Below are 27,136 nucleotides of genomic sequence, written 5' to 3'. Positions count from 1 at the left end.
TTCAGCACTACTATCTTAACCCAGCCCTCTGGAAATGTACTGATACATTTTAACTTAATCACTTCCTTGGAACTTATTTTAATTACCTATTAAATCTAGTAAAGCCTTTAAATATAGTTAAACATGGCTGCCTCTGGTATACTTTTGTGGATACAATGCCTCCATCATTCATCATATCACCTAGGATGTACCAACAAGTATCTACTCCAAGTTACCTAATGAAAGATCAAAGGGACCTCTGAGTCAGACAGCTCAAGTGAAGTGACCCTATGGGATGGAAATGGAGAGCACTGAGCAGAGAGCAAAGTGCAAGCTGTGACTGAACAGCAGCCACCTGCAGGTAGATTTGCCAATATCAACGGATAAGATTCAAAAGAAGAGGGTTGTGCAGTCTGTACATCACAGAAGTAGAGGTCTCTTAGGGTACATTTGTTATATAATTTCTGCAGTGTTTTGTAGCCTCTAGAATCTTTCATTTTTACAATATATTAGCCAGCTATTTCATAACTGTTTGCCAATTCTTTCTGGATCAAGTTACCAGGAAAAAAAAAAAACTGTAAAGTTATTCATTTTTAATGGACTCTAAAACTAAAATTATGCATGAACAATCAGTGTCTCAGTGTAAAAGGAGAGGAAAAGCAGGATGCCAAGGAGGAAGTCTACAAACCTGACCACACCTCTGGGAAAGCTTAAAAACTAGGTTGATTTTACATTAACATGAGCCTACCAGGAAGCTGGACTGAGTAGAAAGTATATGAGACAGTCTTTTGAGGATACGTGGGATAATGAAAAAATCATGTCCTCTAGTATGTTTATCTGTACAAAGACTCATCTTGTTCTCATTACACTGTTGGCTGTTTTCACTCTTAAATTTCTGCAACTAAAGAGTGTGTCAGGTGTGCACAAAATTACCAGATTTTTCTTCCCACAGTGCATGCTGAAAGTCCCAGCATGATGCAGCAGCAGCAGTTCTGTTAAAGGCAAGTGACCCCCATCAATAGGAGTCTGTTCTCTGGCAGAATCCAGTCATTTCACCATAAAGGGCAATCAGATAGTTCAAGCATGATTTCCCCTTGGTAAATCCATGCTGGGTGTTTCTGATTACCTTCTTTCCTTCGTGTGCTTGAAAATGCACAAGAGAACTTTCTCGGGGCTGAGGTGAGGCTGTTGGCCTCATCTGTAGTTCACCAGGTCCTTTTTCTTGCCTTTCCTTGAAAAGCTGTAACATTAGCCTTTATCAGTCATTGGGGACCTCCCTCAGCCACCATAATTCTTCGTAGATGATAGAGCAGTAGTCTCACAGTTGCGTCAGCCAGCTATTTCTGCACTTTTGCTGAGTCTTTCCCTACAGGGAACTAGACAGAACCTTCTTGACACACACAAACACACACACACCCCCATGCACATGCACATGCATGTTACTGGTGTGAGGAGAAGCTCATATTCCAAATTCCCCATCCCAATAGCAATGCTGTATTACTATTTCCCTTTCAGTGGCTAAGACTGAGCCCCAAAGTGTGAAGACAAGGACCCATACTAGTCCACTGACCACAATGAAACAAGATCTAGAGCCTGATGGAAAGGAGGAGAAGAAAAAGAAAGAAAAAAATGTCTTGAAAAAGTTCTTTACCGTGAAATAAGAGCACGACCTGAAGGTATTTTCTGGATAAGATGGTCTCTTTCCCTTCACAACACTCTGTTGCCTTGGAAACAAGGTGACAAGTCAAAAAAGTACACACTGAGAGAAAGGTCTGATCATATAATCATGATGGAAGCAATTTTCAGAAAAGAGTTGTCATCATTTTCAGAAACTTAACAGTCACAATCCAGTTGGCCAGAGCTGCAGGCCTATGAAAGACTTTAGTCTTTAAATTGTTAGAGATTAATATTCACAAATGAAAGGAATTAGAGGCTGTTGGGTATATACCTCACTCTCAGGGACCATCAGTCATGCCAAATTGAGTTACTGTGGTCTTGGATGAGATTTGACTAAGAATAACTGCAACTTGATCCCAAATCTCCATGGATGAAAGATTATTGCACTCAGTGCTTTGTCTCATCTCACAATATTTTCATGCCCTATTTTACCTTGAGATGTTCATGTAAAGGACTTCTTGACTCAGCTGTGCAGAGCTTCAGCGTAATAGATTTGCCTGTAGTGCTCTGAATGGCACTCTGCAAAGTCACAGCAATAGATATAAGCATTAACCTCACTCATGATCTGACAAAATCCTTTGGCAACCACCTGAGTGTCAGTCCTGGGAAGAATGCAAATAAGAGAGCAGTTATTTCCTAATAAAATGAACTCTTCAGGCCTTGCTAGATTCTTTCAGGGAAGACCTTTAACCTGTCAGAAGTGATTCACACATTAGAAATGCAAAACACCATAGGATTAAATTATTGAGTTTTGTAAACCTCCCTTTCTCCACCTGCCAATGTACCAATGCACTTGCTGCTATTCCACTGTAAATCATTTTCAACAATAAAAAATGGAAATGATTATCAAACCTAGGTGGGCTGTAATTTGGGGGGCTTAGAACGTATGACTACTAAGATCAAGGCACATTTGCAGAACTATCGTGCTAAGGTATACATGGTCAATTTTCAAAGGTAGTTTCTGCAGCATTTTCAGAGGTGTTGCATTCACCAGTTTTCTGGGTAAATAAAGAAGAAAACATCTCTTTTGTCATTTACCAGAGGGATGGAGCAGGGGGAGCCTGGCATTGTTATATGTAAGCATTTAGTGCCTTATCGCAAATGTTAACAGAAGAATAAATTAATGCTTTGGGTTTCTAAGCATCCACACCCACAGGTAACCTGGAGCTTACTAGTAAATTATGTGCAGCGTGTACAGCACTTTATATTGTAGTGTAGGTCTTCCAGCATTTTTCCTAATAGGACAGACGTCATGGCCTGCTGGTATCACCTCTGGATTGCTTGGTCCTTACGCTTTTACCAATTCTAGCTTTCAAAGCAGAAGCCTCATGGGTCCTATGATCCCAAACAAGGACCCCATCCATGCAGTCCCTATCCACCACTGCACATCTCGTTTCCTCTTCCCCGTAAGTTACATTTCAAGGCCCATGTCCTCACCAGCCCTGCACAGTACACTGTAGAGGCACAAGCCATTGCTTTCCACAAGGCGTAAGCTACTATTGCTCAATAAAATCTCTAGTAACTGCCACTGTAACTTTTGAAAATGTGGCTCTTACTCTGAGATGTGTGTGTGAGATATTTCGACACTGCTACCCCAGAGAAGCTTTCCCAGCAGAAACCCCAAAGAGGGTGACAGGCTATGCACATCATGATGTGCATCAGCAGTGGAAGGACCTCCCTCCAGATGCACCAGAAAGAAGGGGATAGTGTGCTCAGTCTGAGCACCAAAGATAAAATTACCAGTCTTATTTTGACCATAAATCTTCCAACAGTGCTGACTACCAGGATTCAGCTAGGAACAAACTGAAGCAATGTCTCAGGCGTGAAGCCTGGTTTGGCTTTCCAACCCAACCTGATTGTGCTCTGTCCTTTGATACTTACTTCTCCCCTTTTCCCTCCTGCAAACAACTCTTCTGCTTTCAGGAACTGGTTTATATCCCCTGAATGTGGATTATATACATATTTTTTGTTACCTATGTCAGTGCCATTATTAAAACTGCTGCTCCCATAGGCCTGGGCACTTTTAAGGTTCTGCCTGGATTTGTCACTCTGCAACATATACTGTTTGATAATTTATCATCGCATAAAGTTACAGTTTTATGCTACTTTTATTACTCATATCAATTAATCAGTTGTGCATGCTTGAAGCAAGAAGCTAAAATCCTTGCCCAAAGTATCTTGCTGCCTGAATAGAATATATTGGTATTAGCATTAAGAGGAGACCTGGTCACATAGGATCATATCTAATTCTTCCATAGCAGGCCTATAATAAGAAGCTGCATGCCACTTCTGTGAGAGATGACTCTTGCCAGCTTCCTCTCTCCTCTGATGCCGGACATTAAATTGTTCTGAGGCTCTAGGAAAAACTTTGTGTCCTTGAATATGGAACCGTGTGGCTATGCTAAGATTGTTTATTACACACTTTTGCCAGGGGAATCTGGACTAGATGTATGTGGTTGCTCCAATCCTGGGTTCCCACAAAAAGAACAATTCATGACAACTTTTGCTCAGAGTGAATTACAGTAGCTTGGAAGGGAGGAAGTGTAGTGCCAGGGAGAATGAGAGCCAGGAGAGACAGGTTTGGTTCTTCCAGTGATTTTGGGCAGCAGAAATGAAAGAGCTTATGTAGATGCAAGCCAGCAAGCCCACGCCCTCTGCCCCCCCCCACCCACACAAAACACCCCCTCAAAAAAACCAAACAAAGCAGAACCCTACCTAAACTTCAATGTTTACAAATATCATGGTTTTCCCTAGAACATCTCTCAATGTCTTAAGCCTTACTACCTCCCAAGGGAAGATGTGCAAGTGGAGCAGTGTGCACCCCGCTGCCCCAATTCGTGCCCAGGCCCAGCCAGGGTGCTGGAAGCCCCACATGTGGCCTGGAGGACTCCGACCAGCACAGACCAGTCCTGCGCGCGTTACCAGCGTTACTCACAGCATAGCACAAAACCGAAACCAATTAAAAATGCTGATAGTGCTAAATGCTATTTAGCATGATTGCTTCTACTCTGTACGTTAGACAGCTTTGGTGGTTTGGGGAACAGGAGGTTTTGATTTGAGATGAATGTTATTCTTTCCCTTTTGCCTCTCTGCCAAGCATGCACGCACTCCCCCAGCCCCGCGCACGCGCACACACACACACACACACACACTCACGCAGACACTTAGAAGCAGCGTGATGCTTGCTACCATATATAACTACGTCAGCTTCTCTTACTAATGAAGGCTGGCAGCCTCAGATCACAGAGCTCACCTTTCCTTTCGCCTCCACAAAACCAGTTTGTCTCCACACCACACTCTTTTCTTCTAGGAGGCCCTATCCGAGTGGTGAGTTAGCAACATGCTATGCTTGGAAATTGTTAGCAGCTGTGCAGAGTAAAACTCCTTCTTTCTCTTGGGGGGAGAGGGGGGAAGAATCACCAATTAGGGCAGGTTTAAAAGTGTAGCTCCTCTGCCATGAATGGGACTGAGATGGTCAGTGCTCTTTCAGGGGAAAGCCCTAGCCTCGTAGAGAAGTGTAGAGGACAGCACAGCTGGTGGCTTTGTGTTTTCTGTGCCTCAGCTCTGATATGCAATAAGATTCAGCTGGGATTCTCACTTTTGTGTCCCTTAAATCCTTATGGCTAAGAAGTAGAATAATAATAAATAATGTGAAAGTGGTAGGCATGCAATTAAAGCTGGTCATGAGCTTTCTTCCAGAAACCAAACACTTGTGGCTCACCCCTCCACCGAGTTAGTAGAGAGCAAGTTTCAGCTCTCTGATTCTGAAATAGCTTTTTAAACCAGTGAGTGTGAAGCAGAGCAGACCCAAAAGGAAAGACAGAGCTCAAAATAACCTCAAAATAACATGCTGGTGTGAATGCTCACCTGAGATACAGCTGCAAGTCCTCCTGCACAGGGCTTAGCCTCAGCTCCTGAGACTAAGGGAAAAGAGTGATCAGCTGAACCCCTTCAGTGTGGGATGGGACCTGCATAGCCCTTTTCATTTCAATACTTACCGATTGGTGCAAGCATTYGTATTTTAGACTCCACTCATTAAGGTATGGTGCAATCACGGGTATATTATTTATTTACTTATTTATTTTTACTTCTGTCACTGAGCCAAAGAAAAGTTACCAAGCACAAAGGTGAGAAGTAAGGCCATCTAAGGCTCTTCCCTGAGAAGTGGAAGATTAAGTTTCAAGTCCTTACTCATCCAACAAAGACTTGAGACTCTGTCCTTTTTTTATTTGTTCTGAAGCATGTGTTTCTTGCTCTTTGTTGCAGTTTTCTACTTTGTATTAACTAATTTTCCAGTGGGAGGGAAGGAAAGTGCATAACACAAGGTTTATGTAAGTACTTACTGGATACATGCAACAGCTAAAGTTCAAATTTGTGTTCTGACTGATTCAGATTAGTCCAACAAGGTGATCTAATCATTGTGTGTGTGTGGCGGGGAGGGGGGGGTTGGCTAGCCTGGCTCTCTTACCTGCTGTACCTCTGCTGGAGCCGTTTTCTTTCACAAAAAAATAGAAAATTGATGCATTTTCTTTCATTATTGATAAATTTTAACTGCTTTCCCCCAGAAAAACAATATGGTGGGGGGAGGGAGGGCAGGGAGTTATCTTAGGTATTCCACACTTACCATTTAATGGTAACAATGAAGTTCAGTGAAAGGTAGACTTCCGCACGCATTTAAACAAAATCACCAAAAGGCAATATAATACTGTCTCTTGGTTGTGGCCCAGTACAGCTGTGTTCCTACACTTTCTTATGCTAGCCCATTGAAGAAGGTTTATTTGCCACTAAGGTAGATTCTTCCACTTTTCCAAGGCACTCAATGCCTTTGTGAGCCAGCACTTCTGATTTGTCCACCCAATCCTGAAACCAGTAAATGCTCTACAAACTGCTCAGCAGACAGTTAGCATAAGTAGTGCTGACACAAGTCAGTAAATGTTGTTCTCTACTTAAGCACATAAAGATTTTCATGACTCCAGTGCTCCTTATGCAATATTTTATTTTTAAAGATTATATTATTAAACAGTTAAAAGATGCAAGCAATTTCTATATAGAGTAGGTAAGAGAGAGGAAAAACTTTTGTTTCCTCTGCATTTGGCAGCAGATAGCAAGCTCTGTATTTGTGTGGGTTTTCCGGAAGAATGTCCATCTGAGAACAGGGATCTGGGTGCATTTTGGGTGAGTTTTTTGCATGTGTGAATTCACCTTAAGCAGTTAAGCAGACATGAATCCTTCAGAGCAGCACGGACTTGCTCAGAAGCATGCCACGTGCCTTGTCACGTATCCCTTCTCATGGCGAGATGCAGAGAGGTAGCTTTCTCCTTGCAGTACCTGCTTTGCTTTTCATTCCTTCCAGTCAAACAGTCATTTGACAGCACATGGCGTAAGGCCAGACAAGAAACAGGGCAAGGAACAAACACAACATTTGAGGAACAAGAACACAATATTTCAGTGATCCATTCCGTAAGACTCCATATACTGCTAAAGAAAACAGGACCAAGGAGCAGACCTGAGCACTGGTCTCTGATCATCCCTAATTCTTCACTGTAACTATGCTCCATAGTTTTGTGGGATTTGGGTTGTGCAAATTCACATGCTCTGAAACAGGAGACAGGAGCAGTTTGGGAGATAGCATGTGCCAGCCACCACCTCCCAAGAAGCTGCATGTACAGGACTGTGCCAGGGCCAGTTCCCTCCACCCTGTGGAGTCCTCCAGCACTGTCTGGGCAGGCTTTGCCCACAAAGACACCCTCAGGTCCTCCCACCGTGCCATCAGGCCAACAACATATTTCCTCAGCTTCATGCTACCACAAAAAATAAAAATAAAAACCACACACACTTTGATGGGCAATGATACAGCCCTCACATAATTTCAGACTCCTTGAAATGCAAAAGCATATAAAAAATAGGTATTATCTTTTAAGGCTACAGGGATACCACACAGGGCCTGAGGAGGCCAAGGAACATGTGAATGGATGTGACCAGTCTGTGCCTCTTGTCTGCAAGATCAAACAGCAGCCCCCAGTCCCACTTTATTTAGCAGTGTAGGCACAGCCTTGGGTGACAGTTCTCCTGGGTAAAGGGAGCATTACAACACTCTCCTACCTTGCTCTTACAACCACCTCTGTTTGCTTTATAATAGGGTTTAAAAGTCCCTCAGGAAAGTTATTCTCCACTGACCTGTGTGGGTTACTTGAAAACCCTGTTTGTTTTGGCCCTTTCACATTTTATTGGGCATTTCTGTTTGCATTAGCGGCATTATGAATGCACCAAACAAGCCCCAGGTACTGGTTTGCGGAGCATTTAAACAGACCCAATTTTCTCAGTGCATGTGAGGTGACTTGCTGCCAAGCACATGCTTGCAAGGTCCATGAGTGTTAAGGAGCGTTCACTCTAGCCTATGAATGAAATAGGGATATTTTTTGCAGCAGCAGAGTATAAAAATTAGGTGGATGAAGTAAAACAGTATTTTTCTTATTGATATGGCTGAGGCATAAACAAAAGGCAATTACAAAACTTCACTGATGATCTATTTTGTAAAGCATTGGTTGTATTTATGGGGCTTTTTTTTTCCTCTGAATCTTTCTTCCTGAAGGCCAAGTCTCCCAGCTTCAGTTAGATACCGGTTCAAGATCAAAAGAAACCCCAGTTGTCTCTTGTGGAGGCCACCAGTGTCCCTCACTGACCAAAGGCCTTTGAGCACTGCTGTGAAAAGGGGCACTTCAGCCCCAAACCTCCCTCAGCTCAGCCCTTTGCACCTTCTGTGTAATAATGAAGCGCTGGAAGAGGCAGGCAGTAATTCGGTGCCCCAAGCACACCCCACAGTGAGGGCACAGGGAGAGGCCTCGTGGCAGCCTCACTCGCTCCTTGCCGGTCCCTATCTGCTCGCCGGCAGCATGAGGCAAAGCAGCTGCGGCGCCGAGCACAGGACATTGCCGAAGCGGGGGGCAGTGGGCCATGGGAGGGGGTGCGCAGCGCATCCCAGCCGAGCGCTGGAAGCGGTTTGCATCCTGTGCAGACAGGTAACGTGAAGGGGTTTCTTTATGAGATCAGCCAGAAGAGCATGAAAACAGCCTGCACCCTGTGCTTGTGCATGCACACAGCCGTGTGTCTGTACACGCATACACCCCCCCTGCGGTGTACAACTCTCGTCTGCAATAGCACCCTGCTGCCATCCTACTGTTCAACTCAAAATGGCTTTTTAATTTTTCCTGCAGCCAATATCTGATTAGTTCTTACCATCTCATGGCCTGAATTCACTTATACAATTGCATTCACAGCTGTTAAAACTCCTCACAATACTGCTTAACTCAGTAAATAAGAATTATACACAGAATATTCAGAATATTCCTGAGGCGGCTTCTGTCTTATTCACTGCCTTTGCTTGCAGCAGAAGATAGCATTTAGTGGATGCAGGGTTAAGGCAATGAAGCCTTCTCTAAATGTTCTCTCTCTGACCTTGACTRTGGGCTTTATATACCAAAAAGGCAGACCCATATTTATCTTTGTCTAATTTTCAAGTAAAACTAATTCTAGATACCAGGTAAATTTTTAGTACATGTGTAAGAAATGTGTAAGATTTTCCTTGGAGGTCCCAATGAATATGCCCAAGACAAGTCCAAGTCCTTTGGTGCTATAAAGCAAGATATCTTTGACTTCTGTGGGGCTCTGTTGGTTTGCACCAGATGAAGATCTGTTTCATATTGCTCAGCATCCTTCCCTACAGCTTTTTTTTTAATATAGCAGTGGGCTAAAAGATATTCCAAGCTCCTAGCTCAAAGTAATGTCTCTCACTGCACTCCAAAGCAAATGAAAACCAGGCATCATTTTCCCCGAACATTTTTCTCCAGCAAAGAGGTGTGAAAAAGAATTTCCTTTTTTTTGTGTTCTACTATTTTAGTGTAGCACCTATTAAAAAATACCTTGCCTATGATGTTAGGGTTAGAAGACTGTAAAGGRAAAAAAATCTTCTGAGTGTGAAAATACAATGGCTATACACTCAGTATTACATGAGTGAGCTATTTTACCCTACATTCAGTTCATATGCATAAGAAAGGAGCACTAGCTTATATCTCAGTCGTTATTATTAAATTAAATGTACCTGTGCCTAAGATGATGAGTCCCCTGCAGTTTCTGATGTCAAAAGCTTGTTTCAGGCTTCTGACATTTTAATTCATAAAGGCACTACCCTGTATAAATCTCTATAATCTCTCATGCATTATGCAGAATTTTTCCTCCTGCCAGCACTCAGAATAACTGTACTCACCCCCTGCAGCTAACGCCATCTTTCCTTGAAATGTAACTGCCTCCCTAGCGGCAGTCTAGAGCAGCGTTTCTGTGCCAAACTCTTTTAGGGCAATGGAATAAAGAAATAATTTCTAATTCAGCAAGGGAAATTAGCCAGAATGTAATTGTCCACGTTGCAGTCTGGCCATTGTTCACAAATATGTATGACTCTTTGGCCTGACTTCAGAGCTGAGCCCACCAATTCAGCGCAAATCTAGCTGCTCAGCCTATCTGAAAATCTGGACATGACTGAATGCAAATGGCCAGGACTTGGTTTGTAATGAATTGTCCAAAAGACACTGATAATGGGCTCCGTATGGAGGGAACAGAGGCGTACAAAGAACTATTACTATCACCACCACCATCTTTTTATAACACCGGGGAGTTCCTGGAAGATCTCTGCTAATCAGGACCCAACCTCTTGACAAATAAGACCACAGTGTGAYGCTGTCATGGTCTGAAAACTTGGTCGGGGCAGAGGGATCGGCAGGGGAGGGGGTTAAATAAGTCCTTTTGAAAGCTAGGAACTTGAACAAGGCACAATGAGAAATGTACAGGTTCTTCAGTTTCCTGCAAATAATGGACACTGTGATGTGTTGTAATGTGACTGCCATAGCCTTCAGCGGGAAAACAGTGCAAAAACCTAGCCTAGGCATATTCAGCTCCAGAGTGGCTGGGTAGATTCCCAGTCCTGCTGCCTCTCCTCCGTCCTACAGCACTCTGGATTGCCTGGAGGAGCAGGTCTTTGTTATTGAGGATGTTGTACCTGCTCAGGTTCACCAGTTTATCAAAATTTTCAGAGGAGTAGATTAGCCTAACGAGGTAATAGGGTGAGCGGCTGTTGTCCAGATTTACGTTGCCCTCTTCCATCTCCGTATGACAGCGCTCTACCCCTGCAAAGGAAGAGAAAAGCCACCACAGTGAGCTGAATCTGGACTATAAAACACGTGATGTTGGAGAAGATTGATCTAGTTAGCAGAACTAGCTGTCAAAAACAGCCTCCAGGAAATTGTGCTCCCTGAGACTGCAGACCTCACCCCCACACACCTTGAAAAAGCCATTCATGGTCAGCTTTCCCGGCTGCTCCTCCTTCCCCTTCCTGCTAAAACTCAGACCTGGAAATCCCCGAGGGGGGCTCAGAGGAATCATCACCTGCCCCCCTTGTCTTGCAGCTGCAGCCAGTCATTACTGGGCAATGTACTCCTGGGTCCATGTCCTTTCCCAAATCCTACTCAGCTGATTCTCAGACAAGCCACACACCTGGAATACCTTCCAATATTCATGATTAAAGCTGGTGTTCAGTGAGTAGACAATCTAGTACATACAAGGAGGCCTTGTGATGCTAACCAGGCAGAACTGCCTATTCCGATCCATACTCCCTGTTGTGTCAGTTTTTTTGCTAAGTAGCAAGACACTGTGATTACCTCCRAGGGCCAATGACTTCAACAACCTCATATTTATGCTCCTTTTTACCTAACTCCTTACAGCTTGAACCAAATGTGCCCAAACCAAAAATGTAATGCAAGATGATTGGCAGTCAGGCAACAAACAGACTGCATTTGAGATATTATTATTGAGATATATACAATGCTTACAAGAACCACATAAAAATGATGCATGAACTATGCTTGAGACATAGCAGGTTTTAGTCTAATCTAGTGGTTTCCTGGCAGCATGACCTCAAGGTGTTGGGCCCAGGCTGCCACTAGAAGTAGCTGTATCACAAAGGTCCAAGCTTTGCTTCATTGAGCCTCTCAATGTTGAGAGTGCCATATAATCTGCGCTATCCACATCCAGGCAGCTGCATCTGTCTCAAGCACACAAAGCACAGCTGATAGCTGCAATGTAAATGTGCACTTGCAAAGGTGATTCTTTCTCTTTTCTAGAATTTAAACAGTTAAAAGCAGAAAAAACAAATACCCACATTCCACAAGGTGTCTCTCAACCATCTAGAAATGAAAAGCTCCACTGTTAAACTTGAAATCCCCAGGTTGCCAAGGGCTCTCCTCCCCCAACCACCCACATCAGCTGCTGGCTGTCAGCTTGATTGATGAATCACTCAGGGACATGCAGATGAGTGTCACAGCTCAAAGATTTGGGCCTGGAGCACTGAGAAGCTGCAGCAGCTGCTTTACTCTGCATAATCTCGTCCATCCTTCATTCAGAGTGATTCTAAAATACTCACCTGTTTTACTTGCTAGCCACTGTTGAGCAGCCTTACCTGACTGCCCCTTGCCATCTAACAGGCCTAGTCCCCTCTACAGGGTATCTGTCTCCTCTATCTGTTCATCTGTGGAGTTGTATATGGGATTTTGTTGGTGTATCTGTTCATGCATGTATTCTCTGAGCATTCAGTGGTGAATGTCATAGCAGAAAAAGAGCATTACTTAACTTTCCCCAAACATTCCCTCAGAGACAGCCATTTTGTTTGCTTTGGTCCCAGAAACACAATATGGTTTTGGGTAAAGCTGGAAGGAGAGTGAATGCCCTGTCTCTTGTGCTGAGCAGTGGGGAGGGACAGAAGTTCCCTGTGGGCCTGGTAACTCAAAAGGGGTATGTGAGATACTTCAGGGTTGGTTGCTGTGAGAGCTCCAAGCCAAAGGAAGGTCTGAGTTTAAGGAAAACAGGTGGCAGAGGCACCAGCAAGATAAAACCTGCTGATTTTTGAAGAGTATCCCACAATCTCTTGGGAAAACCTGGTCTTTACTGAGGCCGCCTTGTTCTTTGCTGCTTCATGCCTACATTCAAAGACAGTACCGGAAGGAAGACCCCACTGCCCAGGGGCTGCTGAGCCTCCAAGCAGAACGGACCCAACTGCATATGCCCCTATAGCAAAGCAACGTCTGTCACTGAAGTCACTGGAGAAAGGATATGAGTTGTGTTATCTGAGACACTTAGACTTGCTTTCTGTCAATCATGTGCATGGTCACCAAAGTCTTTTGCAATGCTCTTTAGCAAGTACACGATAAGGACCTTCTCTGTGAGCTAATATAGGCTTTTCCTTGTGTACTCCCCAGACCAACAGAGCTGTTTCTTAGCAGCTCTTTCTACTCACTATCTTTTTATCAAAGCAAGTAACCTCCTTCTCCCATGACACTTGTACCAACACCATACAATGGCTAGGCCAATGTAGAACAATCAGTAACTTTCAGTCTTATTCCTGTGCCAATTAATTATTGCATCCACTTCACCTCCTACCATTTATTCTTCTGACCATGTTCATAACAGAATTACTGGACTCAGCTGTTGGGTAAACATGTGCCTATTCCTTCTGCTCTGACTCCCTCCTGAATCTCAGGCTACAAGCATCATCCTTACCATCACTGGACAAAGGAACAAGGGTGTGCGAGAAGCAACCTCTGCCCCGCCTGCTTGTTTACTGCTGCATCCTAAATTGATATGGGGTAGGGGAGGGAGGAAGGAGCCAGCCTAGCACAGATGTTCTAGGTCCTTTCTAGGCCAAGGAGGAATTCTAGCCTTCCCTTTTCCCCAAYATCTTCCCATTGCAAGTAGTACCTTCTCCAGTATGTGTTGCAATGTAAGCTGTGGCTTGAAGCCATGGTCTACCCTAATGCATCACTGAGTCTGTTGTGGTTTGCTAACCTGCCTCTTGAGCTGATATGTGGAGGCTAACCTGTACAAACGTAGATCTGCCTCAGACACCTCTGTTGCATCATGGCTTACTGGGATATGCCTTTAAAGACATAGCATTTCACTCAGTAGATGGGTAATATAAACCAGGTTTTAGTGAAAAGGTTAACACAGCTAGGTTAATGGGCAAAAAAAAAGGTTAACACATCCTGCTTCTCTGCCATGGTAGAAATTCATGTATTTTAAGCTTAATGCAGTATCCTAAACCTGGCCTTAGAGAGGACTGGACATCCTCATTCATAGCCCAACGGAAGAGGTAATCCCACATATACAACCACGATGGGTGGGGGACAGGGTGGTCTCACTCACACAAGGACTGTCCCCTTTCTTAGAGCTATTGCTACAAAGGACAAATAGGATCCTTGTTGTAGAAAGACAGCTGGCCCAAACTCAGCTAAAATGAATAATTCTTATTGACTGTGAACTTACCAGGTTCCTTGAATTCCTTAAACGTGTCATTTACAAGGGGAAAATGGATTACTATAGGTGCTCTGGGGTCCTCTGCATCCGAAAACACGTAACACTCCTTTGGGTTCTTCTCTTCTTCTTTACTTAGCTCGACTTTGGGGAATGGGATTCCTTGTATCTTGCAATATTTGTATGTCATCTCTAATTGCTATGGACACAGAATGAGATCACCTTAAAGCCAACACTAAGACAAGAATCAGGTTTCCTGGGATAACATAGAAACACTGTGGCAACTGAATTTAATCCCTGAAATGACTCTACAATGAATGTATAGTCCAAAAAAGCCACAGAATAACCCTTTCTGCCACCACTCACCACAAGTCAGAAGATACTTTCCATCAGCCTGTAACATATTTTACAGCTAGAGGGAGTGAGCAAAAGCAACACTTAGAATATATCATGAGGGCAGAGCAGGAAAAATGATGGTCACATCTCCAGTGACCAATTGTTACTGCAATTCCCAGAGGATACTAGGCAGTGTATGCTACAACCATTTAAAGAGAAAAGAGCCCAAGAGTTTCCATAATTCTGATCTTGGAGGAAATTTCCTTCTTGTTCCCAGATATGGTGACTGGCTTACTCTTGAGCCTATGATTAAGACTTTGACAGCCACGTACTTGAGAGTTTTAATAACACAAGCATCTGCCATATTCTGTCTTATGTCCTGTTAGTCAGTCCCCAATCCCCTCCCCCCAAACACAAAAGCCAAATAAAGGGAAGGGGGAGTAATTTTCCTGACCACCCAAGTGGACCTGCAGAAGCCCTGAAATATGTGATTAAACCTACATAAACATGGTGCCTACAATACAACCTACAGTGATCAAACCTCATTCAGTCCTCTGCTTTGGAACACCAACAAACTCCATTAGTCACCTCACAAGCTGACCTTTCTAATGCTGGGAACACTTCCATGCCTTTATCAGTTATTCATTTTCAGAGCAACAGGTCATTGTGTAATATGAGCAGCAGATATTAATTTGACTATTAAACTTCACAGCTTCACAAGAAGAGTGTTACCAGGGCTGCAAGGAGCAGAACATGTCAATCTTCTTACCTTGAACACATTTCCCAAACCGTAATCAAGTGAGATAATGACATCCACGTTCCTCTCTGGCTTGAAGAGTGCTGCACCACTGGTGTTAATGAAATAGCCAACATCTATCAGGCAAAGACATTTCTCCAGCGGTGTCAGATTGTTAGGGTAAGAGTCCAGGACAGTGTCTGAAAAACATTTYGAATACAGTTACTGGTGCATTGGTAAGAAACAAGGAGTCAGTAATTCTGTCTGTACTATGTGTTAAGGGCAGCCCCATGGTCCAGATGACCAGGCTCACCTCCCTCCATAGTACGACCCTAGAAATGTGGCCTCAGGAGCTCACTCTCCAAACTGCACGTCTGAGCACATCTGGCCTGTTACCACGCTTCCCCAGGCACACTCACATAGGCAGGCTGTGAGGCAGCCAGGCAGAGGGCAGGTGAGACATAGACCCCGCTGGCCTCACAGCTGCTCTGAGGATTGATTTTTCAGAGAATACAGACATAGCTGATTTTTTTCCCCCTGCTAAGAACTGGGAAAAATGCAAACAACAAAAACAATTTCACAGTGTAGCAACAAATCTAGCAAATGCAGTACATCACTGCTCTCTTCTCCAGGTGCAGCCATTAATCCCACAGGAGAGAATGTCTTTTGCTTTTGCACCCTCAGGATTAGATTCCTCTCCCAGCTTGAAAACTCTGATTACAGCCTGCTTTCAGTGACTTCTCATGTAAATTATCTTAGTTATTCCACAAAAAATACCATGTCATGCATTCATTATCCTCTACCAAGAGCTTAAAATATTGCTTGAATTAATTAAACCTCACATTCACCCCCAAGGCAGGCAAAAGTGGATTATACCAAGTGGTAAGCTGAGATCTAAAGCCCAACTCCTGACAGCCAGACACTTATTTCTCTGCTAGCAATCCCATCAATCTCTCTGTAGACAGCACCACCACCATTGTTCCCCCGTGGAAAATACCATTACTACATTACTAGTCCCATGGAATAAGAAACTTCCTGCCATGGTTTTAAATATCAAAATAGAGTTTTAAATGATTTCTTCAAGTTCACAAAATGAGGTAGCAAAGCCCAGAGCAGACCCCGCAAGCCTTGAATCATTTATACTTAAGTGTTTTAGGGAATTATTGATCACAGAAATACTGCAGGTAAGTTCCAGCATTTCATTTCTTTCAATCTTTCTGCCTCCCTGGCCTCATTCTGAAGTGTTGATTTAAACTGAGTAGAATAACTCATTTGTTCCACAGTCTGGAATGTTAGACGGCATCTTGAAGTAATAACTTATATTTTTTCCATCCCCTCTCTGTCAGACTTTTACAAAATCATTTGCTTATTTTAGCATTCATGGCTGCTGGGAATTCTCAGATTATGTTGTAATCAGAGACATTTTCCTTGCAGTTCCTCACAGAAGAAACAGAGCATGCTTTTTAGTTTTATTTGGCCAGGTGAATATTTTTAGTTAAAATTCCATTACTCCCATTTTCTTATCATGGAGATGGAACTGGGCAGCACTTATTCATGGCTGGATATATGAATCAGAAGTAGGCAGTTCCTTGGGACAGCGTCTACTTCTATTTCACACCCTAAAAGAGACTTTGGAGAAGTCCTTCTTAAGGAATTCCCTTGAAAGCATGAGCCCTACTGTAAATGTATTATACTGATGCGATCTCAAATTTACCACCATGAAAATTAGGCCTCTCCACAAGCCATTTAAAGTCTTGTTCTAATGTGTCATATAATCTGAGCTGCAGGCAAGTCTTTAAAACATAGCTATATTCTGGAAACTTCACCATTACATCATTTCTGTTCATAGAGCTGACATCTCCTCCCGCCTTTGTGCTAGGGATGGATCCAGACCTGTTTTTTCTTTGGTTTCATACAGGCAGCAAAAAGAGGCTACAATATCTGCTAATGTTTCCCATTCCAGGCTTTTTTTTTTTTCCTTTCCTTTTCCCACTCTAGACTACATGCTTTCCATTTATTTTACTTTATTTGTAGGATATCTACCGTGAGGTAGTCTTTATTATCTCTATGCTCTCTTCCTTCATATCCTCCTTGAAACCTGCCTCTACCCATTTGCCTTTACAAAATTGCTAGTCAAAAAATGTAGGGGAAAAGATTTTTTAAGATTTACTGACTGGCAATTTTATCCTTCACCCACCTTCTTATGCTGCTTGTTTTCTCCTTCTCTCACCCATCCTTCTTATGCCACTTTTTTCTTAGCGCAGGCTGTTTTAGGACAAGCACTTTTTGCTTACTGAATATTCTGAAACCACTTAGCCCACTGTGGGCTCTGCCTTATTCCACAAAAAAATCCATCATCTCTTGCCATTGTCAGCAAACTTCAGGTAGCAATGGCAGCCAGAGACAAAATGTGTTGTAACTTGCACAAAACAGGAGAGACAAAAAACAAGTTGCCAAAGAGAAAGACTCAGAGGAGGCTGACAGCTTAATTTGTTTTCCTGCCGAAAATTAATCTTAACAGTATGGGGCCCTCCTACACTGCTACCTGCTTGTGATATATGGAACAAATGAGGGGGATTACAGGAAGGTTTGTGATGCACAAAAACTCAGCTTCAGCACCTTGCTATCATTTCACAGATAGATAGGTTCATAGATTTTGAGGTAAAACCATTAAGACTGTTTGCTTTGCCCTCCTGCAGAGCAGAGGCCATAGAAGAATACCATTCAATTTATACATCAGGTCTACACATTCTGTTTGAGGTGCAATATAATCAGTCCGTGGCTTTATCCTTCTGCTGTTGCATCCTGTTATGCCTGTTTCTGAAGGGTCAAAGAGAGGTCCCTGGTTGGATAAATCAGAAATACTGCATATATGGGCAGCTACATGTTTTCAACCAATCCATTCATTCATCCCATCCACATAATTACTTTCTATTTTATGCTTTTAGTGTTACCCTTGTTCCCTGACCTCAAAACATTCTACTCTTCTCTGAATCTTTGGACTATTGTACCTGCAGAGTGGCAAACTTCCTGCAGAAGGGCATGAGGTCACCCAAACTACAGGTCTCTTCAGGAACTGAAAAAGCGGCCCATGGACTGATTAATTTTAATTTGCTATCCTTAAGAAACAGACACTAAACATAGCTCCATCCCACCAGCTTTCCAAAGCCTGAGAAAATATCTCTAAATGTAAGATTTCCAAAGTCTAAAAAAAAATAATAATAAAAAAAAAATCTGAGATGTTACCTGCACATTGCAGCTAACTCTTTGTTGCAGTTACCTTTCCATTCAGTAAATTCTTCCTGGTGGATATAATCCTTATGAAATTCCAAGCCTCTCAGGAAGTTATGAGTCTTTCCCAGCAGTGGACGCTTTGTCATAATGTCCTGAAACATTTCATACAATTTCCCTGACAAACAAGATGGAGGCTCGATGGCAGTGGTATCATCCTCAGGGGAATGTCTTTCTGGAGCAGAAAGGGAAGTGTGAAAAAGAACATTGGTGACCTGTTCTGCCATGCACCTCTACTGGCTAGCTGCCCTTCCCATCTTCCTGTGCACCCCTCCCCTTCTCATTTCTTGCATTCTGCTTGAAAACATATGCACATGATCCTATTCATAAACAAAGACAGGTTTGTTTTTGTTTAAAGCAAACACAGCTTTTGCCTTTTACTCTTTCAAATGACACAGTTGCTTTATACTTTTGCCTATGAGCAAAAGGCACCCCTTTTATTTGCACAGTCAGAGCAGGAATCATTTAATAGACTGTGAGCAAATTTTAAATGAAAAACATTTGCAATTAGCATAAAGTGTGACTGTGGATTAAAAAAGAAAAGAAAAGAAAAAATAGAAAAAAAAGAGGAAAATGTCACAGAGTGTGCAAAAAAAGTGGAGTGTGTTTTCCATATCATCAGAGTTGAATCAAAGTCGTTCTGGTGCAGATAAAAATCATACTGGAAGATCCACAGTGATGCAATACATGATGCACCAATTTAGGGAGAACATGCGAGAGATTATCCACAAACAGTTGCAATAGTATATCTTCCTTAATCCTCTCCTTTATAAGAAGTACTATGTGGTCAAGACTGATTTTGAATCTCTTACCTATATCTACCATATCTTTGGCCCATCGTTCCCAGAATTCATTTGAATTTGAAGACCAATACAAGCCATCCAGCAAATTCCTAGTAAAGATATTTGTCCAAAGACCTGCAAGTCAAAACATATGGGAAAAATACTGCACCAACTCATGTTAATAACTGGGTATTTCATCTAAATTTTTTATTACAAGTACCCATGCAAAATATTATTGGCCTATGTGAATTGACTCTGCTGCGACTTTGCTTAATGAATAAGTCTCTCAGAATTCAGATTTAATGATAATATTTCAGTGCTCTTTCTCAAAAGCTATCTACACACAGACCATTCACTTTCTACTACAGAGTAACAAAACAGAGATATCAGTCACCCAAACTATGTTTTAAGAGTGTCTGTTGTGTACTTGTGAAAGAAGGAGAGTGTAAGCAGACTTCAGAAGCATGTGTGAAGCCATACAAGCTTAAGAATTTTCTTTCAACTGATCTGTTCTTTAAATTTATCTAAGGCCTGTTTTTTTTCCTTTCAGGCATGTTTAGTTTCTGTGGAGTTCAACTGATACAGGATCAGAATGGAATTGGCTCCATATGCCAGTCTGCTTTTGGAGAAGAAAGAATTACCATTTGTCATGAGCCCATGCCAGGTACTCACATGAAGAACAAATTCAATCTCTAGTGGACTTCACAATGAAGCAAATATGATTTTGATCTCCACTGGATCCTTTTTTGATGTCAAGGATTTCAGTTTTGACAAGGATTTCAAATCTGCCTCAGGGAGATGGACTCCACTGACTAGCTGCTTTTCCCCTTTTCATTGCTTTGAGAGGCAGAGCAGCCAGTCAAGGCAGTTGCTGGAGGTTAAGAGGGCTTCCTTCATCCTTACAGGCAAGGAAGATTAGTGGACGCATCTAACACCATTCTCAACCCACAAAGCTCAGATGGTTCTCACCTTTGTGGGCTGTCTCAGATGAGTTGTATTTTATTTTTGGCTCCTTCCAATTATACTCCTGCAATATCATGCCTCCAAAGAGGTTGAAGAGCTACCTCACTTCACTTGCCTATGAAATGACTGACTGGGAGGAAAGGGGTTAATATTTCCTCATCTTGCCTTCTCCACCTTCTTGTTTGGCTCAGAAAATGGGAAGGGGGACCCTGCTGCAACTCTCCAAACCTGCCTGAAGGAAAAGGGAGGAGAGGAGGAAAGAAGCTTTACATGGAGCTGMAGTGCACAGAGCAGGTAAAAAGTGCATTGAATCAAGACCAAGAGCAGACTTTCTGGCCAGGACTGTTTTACACAGAGCAGTGGCTAGTTAGTACCAGATCCATGCTTTCTACTGTATTTTGATTAACTTTATTCCTTGACTTCTAGGTCACCTTCCAGATAGCAGATCTGAGATTCTGGTAACTTCTTCACTCGCCTTCCCATGAAGAACTCACTGTCAAAAAATTCTGAAGAAATGGAGGCTCCGTATTTTGGTATGGCCACCTCGTAAGGAGAAAACTCCGTCCATTCTGCAGAGGAATTGACACATGGTATGTTTACTGTAATACAGAGTAAGAAGATAAAACCTCCCCCTACGGATAAAGCTATCCACAAGTTAAATGAGTTTTGCTAATCTCAGCAGCTTTGTACTATCAGTAGCTTGTAGTGCAAGCTGTACTGTATATTTCCATAAAAACTGAGAGATGATTCACATACAGAAAGAACTGGCCTTTTCACTTCAGAAGAACGGTCTAACATTAGCTTCAAAAGCTTATATTTATATTTCCATATAAAGATTCTGGGATCCCACTTGTCTCTATAAATCAAGAGCATTAAATGTACAACAGGTTGTCTGATCCAACCTGCAAGGAATGACTGGCATGAAGCTTCTGCTAACCCATCAGTCTACACGATAAAACAAAGCAGCTTGAAGACACATCAGCTCAGAACTAGAAGATATCAAAATATGGACATGGTGATGCAGTTTCCAGGCTCAACCTCTCTTGTATAGCTATTGCAGTAGCCATAAATCCAACCTAAATGTAAGTACTAAATGGTTTTTCTTTCCAGTATCTCTCATTTTAATACCATTTGTTGAATGTAGCCTGTGTCTATTGAAAGTGTCAGATAATATGCATCATATCAATCATACCCATTTCTCCATTCTAGACATTTTTAAACTCTCATTTGTATAATATTTAGGGAAGTGACAAWTGCATTTCACAGTAGCTTTACAGACTAAAGAACCATCATAACAATTTTATATGTGTGAAACTGAAGCTGAAAAAGATTACATGATTTGCCCACGGTCACACACTAGAACTTCGGCCCAGATGTTCTGAGATACCCTGTTCATGTCTGAGGGCGTCAGCTAGCAGATCTGCTTTCTCTTACCACACCCAATAGTTCCAAAGAAAGACAAACATTTTAGTAGAAGATGAGTCCTGAGCCAGGGCAAGCAACAGAGGCTTTCTCACTGCCACACATCCCTCCAAATCCTCTTTAGTCCCTACACAGAGTCACAAGCAACTCTAGGAATACTTACCTCTAAATTTGAAAGTGCTGAACTTTTCCTCTTTGACATTGAGGACTGCATAGAAAGGCAATGGGTTTTGGCCATGCTCCAATGCCTTGCGCTGGTCTGTGAGTTTGTACTTTCTCGGCTAATCGAATATATATATTAAAAAAAAAAAAAAACACAATAAGCCTCAGGAGAATTAAAGTAAACTTCCTGAAACAGCAAGACAGAACTGCTGACAAACTATCTGAGCAGTAGCAGATGACAGATATTTTAGTACCCAAATAAATCTGTTGGTCACATTTTCATAAGAGGCTCTTCCTTTGTGTTCCTGCATTTTCTTTCCTAGTTGTCTTTTTGATGAATACTAACCTGTTCAATAATGTCTAAGTGCTTTGACTGTCTGTGTCCCACAGATCTTTACTAAGGCTCAGACTAATGTTCTGAAGAAGACAGATTACTCTAGCTCTCAAGTGTCCACCTAGAAAGAGACTTTAAAAGGCCTGATTTTTCAAGGGGGATCACTCAGTGCTTTCTGAAAGCTTGGCCATTGAAGCTGTTGTCTGTTGAGCACTCCAGTACAGAGGCACCATCCAACCATTAGCTACCCTGGAATATCCTGCCTATAGGATCCTTTGTCATTGTTTACAAATCACACTGGGATGCCTCAATCACTTTGGATTTGTTCCCAAACCTTATTCATCCACATTATATCATGGGACCAAAGCTCTAAAGAAAAAGAGAGGATGTTTCCCAAATCTGTGGCAGGACCATGTTCCTGGCAGTACGGTACAAACCTCATCATGTAAGAACATTTCCTGAACAAGTGACCACAGGGTTGTAAAAGATGAGATGTGTCCTTCTTTTGCCCTTTCAGTTAGTTCCTCGTGATAATACTTCAGATGCTCCATAGACATAATGTTGAGCTTGCATTTTGTCACTTGTTCTTTTACTGCCTTGAGCGGCCCTTCCAAAGTCTTCTGTGACCAATCAGCACGCTCATACAGGTCTGCTAGGGTCCTAAAAAACAGAAATGTGAACAAAATCATCCATTTAATAATACAAATTACTATTTTTACCCATCTGCTTCCATCAAAGGAGAGAATTAGCAAGACTATGATACAGAACCAACAGTAATGGCTTTACCAAGGAATAAGGTTCACTTATTAACAATGTAAAACTTTGAGAGAGATACAACTCTCAGTGTGTGGAAATGTGGTGTCACACTCTTTCCAGATTCCAAATACAAATCCCATCTTCTATACGCACCATGTTGAGCCAGAAGCCCCAGTGAGATAGGTAACACAGTCCAACAGATTTAGCTTCTGAAGAGCTAAAAGGTGGCCAAACATTGCTGACATTGCTCTGAGGCCTCCACCTGTTGCCATAACAGCTATTACTGGGACCTGTTAAAAACATAAGCATTATCTTCAAAAAGTTACTCACCTGCCTACTTGGAAAAGTCTAATTCCAGCTTTTATAATTTCCTTAGCAGACTTTACTGGAGGACAATGAAATTAAATCAATGTTCAGCCAGTCTTTACAAGTACCTTCTTTAAATTAAACTCCAGATATTCAGTGAGTTCCCTTAATCTCAAAGCTTAGGTGAGTTTTAATATTCAGTGATTTTAATTCTCCTTTCTCCCTTTGTTCTTTAAAAGTGGAATTGCAACAATTTATACCAGATAATTATCTGATTTTACTATTAATGATAAAAACTTAAATAAATGCAATTAAGAATTGATTCAAGGAAGTCCTGAACAGAGTGCAAAGAAAGTAATAAGCAAACAAAATGACTCTTTGGACAGCATCCATTCAACAAATAAAATTCCAGCAGGAAAATCAATGTTCACTTAAAAATTCACCTTGCATTTTGGCAGCAAAACATACTTCAGCTGGATGCAATTAGAAAGTGTTCTTTCTCAACCTGGAGGATTTTGAATTTTTGTGAAAAGTGTTTTGAAAATAAAAAAAAAAAATCAGCCTAAAAAAGGGAGATTTCAATGATTACATATATTTCTACGTGAGATGAATTTCAAATACCCCATTTTCCAACCTGGTTTGGGTTGTCTGGCTAGGCTGTGTCTCACACAGTGTACTAACTTCTCATAACTTGCTGACATGCTGCATCACACCACTGGGAACTTTGGACTTGAGGAGGAGTATATTATGTCCTTTGGAATTTGGCCACTGAAGAGAATGGGGGCAAGAATATTTGAGATGAAATTTTGGGGTATACCACTCAGAGAACTTCTGTTTTGCTGCCATTCAATTAAAATCAATGGGTTTGTCATCAACATGCAAAAACTACCAGAAAGTTTGTAGGGAGTTGTGCCAATTTGAATTCAATAGCCTTGATATCAATTTCTATCAATAGCCCCACATCCCATGCTTGGATTCCAACTCACAGACCTCGTGTTCATGTAGATCTCTTTCCAGATGAAGAACCTTCTTCAGGGCATTGGCAACCACTCTCTTCCTTTTTTGCAAGAATTTGTGTTCTTCTGGGCACAGATTATACCCTAAGCGCACATCTAGTTTTTCTGTGCTGGAACATAAATAAATCCAGAGGCACAGGACTGGTGTTTAAAATGTACATGGATCTACTTTCAGCAACTGCAGTTTATTAAACATCATAAAGAATCATGATTCGCTGTTCTGATTTAGAGACCGAAATGCAGATCCCAGCTTCAAAGAAAGCAACTGCTGTGCTTCTATGTGGTCTCATTACTTTCTGATCTTTCAGCGTAAGTTATACTGGCAGCTTAGGATAGCAAATACAGAAAGAGAAAGGCTTCTTTGTGTCCTTCACTAGCTTTGTAAGCTGAATCCTTTCTATTTCTGCTTCATATAATTTCTGAGCTAAGGGTGACCAGAACGTAATGCTGTTTTCCATGGAGATTTGTACCATAGATCTCTAGAATAAGAGTTTAATGAAAAAGATAATCAAATAATTTTGTTAATATTTGTTTTCTAACTCATTATTTTAAAGTGTAACTTCTTGTCTTCCCTAGCTAATGCTTCTTTCTATTTATATAGCTGGGACCACAATTCTGTTTTCTGAAGAATATATGTTTGGTTTGAGTAATGTATAACATCTGGATGTTTTGCTCATGTCAAACTCTCTTTTCCCTCTGCCTTATTCCTGTTTCATTGTCCCTTTTGAAGAAGTCTCCAATCTCAGTCTTTGGTTCTTTGACTCAAAGGACATTCTGATGAAGTTCTTCACTGTTTGAAATTGCCATCATTTTTCTTGGCATCTTGGTATGACTCTGTTGCCCCAAAGGTATTTAACTTCACTATGTTGTGGTGACTCTTGCATGGTGACTTAACGTTGTTCTATTTTGTCTCTAGCCTTGTGCATTCCTTATATCTAAATGAAGAATACGCTGCTCTAGAATTCACTGTTCAAAGAGCAATAAAACCTTCAGAGAAAAAAGCAGTCCTCTTACCAATCATTTAGTTGGAGGTACAACTGCAGTGGCACATTCTGTAAGCAAAGAAATGTCATTATTAAAAAGCCAAACGTGATTTAAAAGCAGGAATGAGAATGACAGTGGGAGAAAGAAGTTTTGAAATCCTAATTTTTAGTGCCCCCGGAATACCCTCCCCACTACATTCCAAATAAACACCAAAAACATTCTGTAGAGAAGCAAAAGCAGCAGAAGGAGTAAAAGTGACTACAGGAGTGGGCTATCAAACACAACTCCTACTTCACCGTGAATACCCCTGTGGACCAGCTTAACTCAGCAGTAATATCACACTACCACTCTCCCATTCTTTAGGATAAAGAACAGTAATATCCTGCTAAAGACAGTGTTAAGAAGAGGAAATGCAAGTCACCATATATTTCCAAAAGGCTACTGAAGAAAAAAGATTCCCACCAGAGGGGTGGGGAATCACACAAGGTGAAGCGGATATTCATTCTCCCTTCTCTTTATGAGAAAGGCTGTTGAGAGATTCTTTTCCTCCTATTTTTGCCTCTCTCCTGCTGTGAGGTCTGAAAGGATGTCTGGCTATTGTTAGCAGATTCATCTGGCCACATAGCAGTGTTTCTTCTGCTTTTAAAAAAACTTAAAGATGTACTTATCCACCAGTTACCATCATGACTGTAGGCATAGAAGAATGTACCAGAAGTGTTCACTGAGGGTAAGAYTCATCTCTTCTAACTTTCAGCCATCTAAAAGTTAGGTATATAGTCTGAGCTAGTCACCCAGGCTTGCTTGAGATGGTGGAAATAGACTGAGAGCCCTACCAAGAGCAACCCAAAACCTTGCTGAGGAAGTAGAATATTCTTGTTCCGCTGTATAAGGCTAGAAGAAGTTGGCCTCTAAATTTAGACACTTAACTTTTAGGCATTTAGAACTAGCCAGGATGGATCCCCAGTAACTGATTTTATTGACAAAGAATTGATATTTCTATGAGAAACTAACCTTTCCTTCTATTTGCAGAAAATTCCCACCCAGACTTACTAATTGAAAGGTTTTTTTAAAATGATACCGTGTTAAATGCAGTTAAATACTGTGTTGATTTAACTGAGGGTTACTTTGCTCATCTCTCGAAAAGTTCATATAAATGTTGAAGCACTTACATTTCTTACAGGGAGGGCTACTTTCACTTTATGTCCAACAGGGAGAAATTTCAGTGGTACTGTTAAGGTGTCACTTAAATTGCTTTTGTCATCTTCCTTATCAGAAATTTTCTGCAGAGAACAAAAAACATGTTTTTTATTCGCAGAACAGAACAGTCCTGTTCTTCGCTGTTTTGGAGATGCTGGAAAGGAATGAGCAGTATGAACAGTGGTACCATACAGTGCCCATTACCTGCAGCCTGACTTTTAGCACTGGCTCCCAAGCCTTCACACAATGGAAGTAGAAAGTATTTGTGTCCTCTGTAGTCTTCTGTGTTCCTTCATGAGATGCAGGAACTATAAGCACGACGTTTTTGCCCTCTAGATAAAACAGAATTGTTCAAACTAGTTACTGCTGCTCAGGCAAGATAGCTAACGAAGTCAGCAAACTTTCTGCTGGAGGCTCATTCTCTGGGACAACTCCATAAGTGCCATACTGGCAAGTGTCCTACAGCACAGGCACAGGTCTTCGCATGATCAATAACTGGTACTACTGCCTTTACCCCATAGCTTGGAGTGCTCACAATGCCAGCACTCTCTCATACCTCCACTAGAAAACTTGGCTGTATCGAAACTTGATAGTTTCAAGGAAAGGACACAGGAGATCAGAGTTACAACCTGGGGCAGTTCAAATACTTTCTCTGGTCTATATTTTATTGTCTTTAGTAGGTGTTTAGTCATCTTTGTATCTTAATGTGCCTCCATCTGGAACTGACTATGATAGGGTTGATTTGGTTGCATCCTCACTTCACAGAGAAATGGGTGTACCTTTCAAATATTTCTTGCTTTCATTTCTGTCCACTTGCACTTCTAAGCAGCAAACTTCACGGGAC

At 41.8% G+C, this 27,136-nt stretch overlaps 1 protein-coding gene across 1 annotated transcript in view; it reads right to left on the bottom strand.

Annotated features, from left to right (window-relative positions):
- Positions 1–10,467: 10,467 nt before the first annotated feature.
- Positions 10,468–27,136, bottom strand: part of LOC112964026 (cytosolic phospholipase A2 beta-like) — a 44,850-nt gene continuing 28,181 nt past the window's right edge. The window contains exons 8-21 of the mRNA XM_026061611.1: positions 27,072–27,135; positions 26,497–26,624; positions 26,265–26,375; positions 25,126–25,163; positions 24,086–24,221; positions 22,943–23,079; positions 22,471–22,693; positions 21,701–21,818; positions 20,547–20,684; positions 19,183–19,287; positions 18,360–18,545; positions 15,113–15,279; positions 14,020–14,206; positions 10,468–10,832 (exon numbers count right to left, since the gene is read on the bottom strand). Of these exons, the coding sequence (XP_025917396.1) occupies positions 10,588–10,832; positions 14,020–14,206; positions 15,113–15,279; positions 18,360–18,545; positions 19,183–19,287; positions 20,547–20,684; positions 21,701–21,818; positions 22,471–22,693; positions 22,943–23,079; positions 24,086–24,221; positions 25,126–25,163; positions 26,265–26,375; positions 26,497–26,624; positions 27,072–27,135 (1,983 nt within the window). The 3' untranslated portion in view covers positions 10,468–10,587. The remainder of the gene's footprint in view (positions 10,833–14,019; positions 14,207–15,112; positions 15,280–18,359; positions 18,546–19,182; positions 19,288–20,546; positions 20,685–21,700; positions 21,819–22,470; positions 22,694–22,942; positions 23,080–24,085; positions 24,222–25,125; positions 25,164–26,264; positions 26,376–26,496; positions 26,625–27,071; position 27,136) is intronic.

The sequence above is a fragment of the Apteryx rowi genome, unplaced genomic scaffold (assembly GCF_003343035.1).
Source record: "Apteryx rowi isolate R43461 unplaced genomic scaffold, aptRow1 scaffold_183, whole genome shotgun sequence".
NCBI classification, from domain to species: domain Eukaryota; kingdom Metazoa; phylum Chordata; class Aves; order Apterygiformes; family Apterygidae; genus Apteryx; species Apteryx rowi.
Note: the sequence above shows the minus strand (reverse complement) of the source record. Positions and strands in the feature narration are given on the sequence as shown.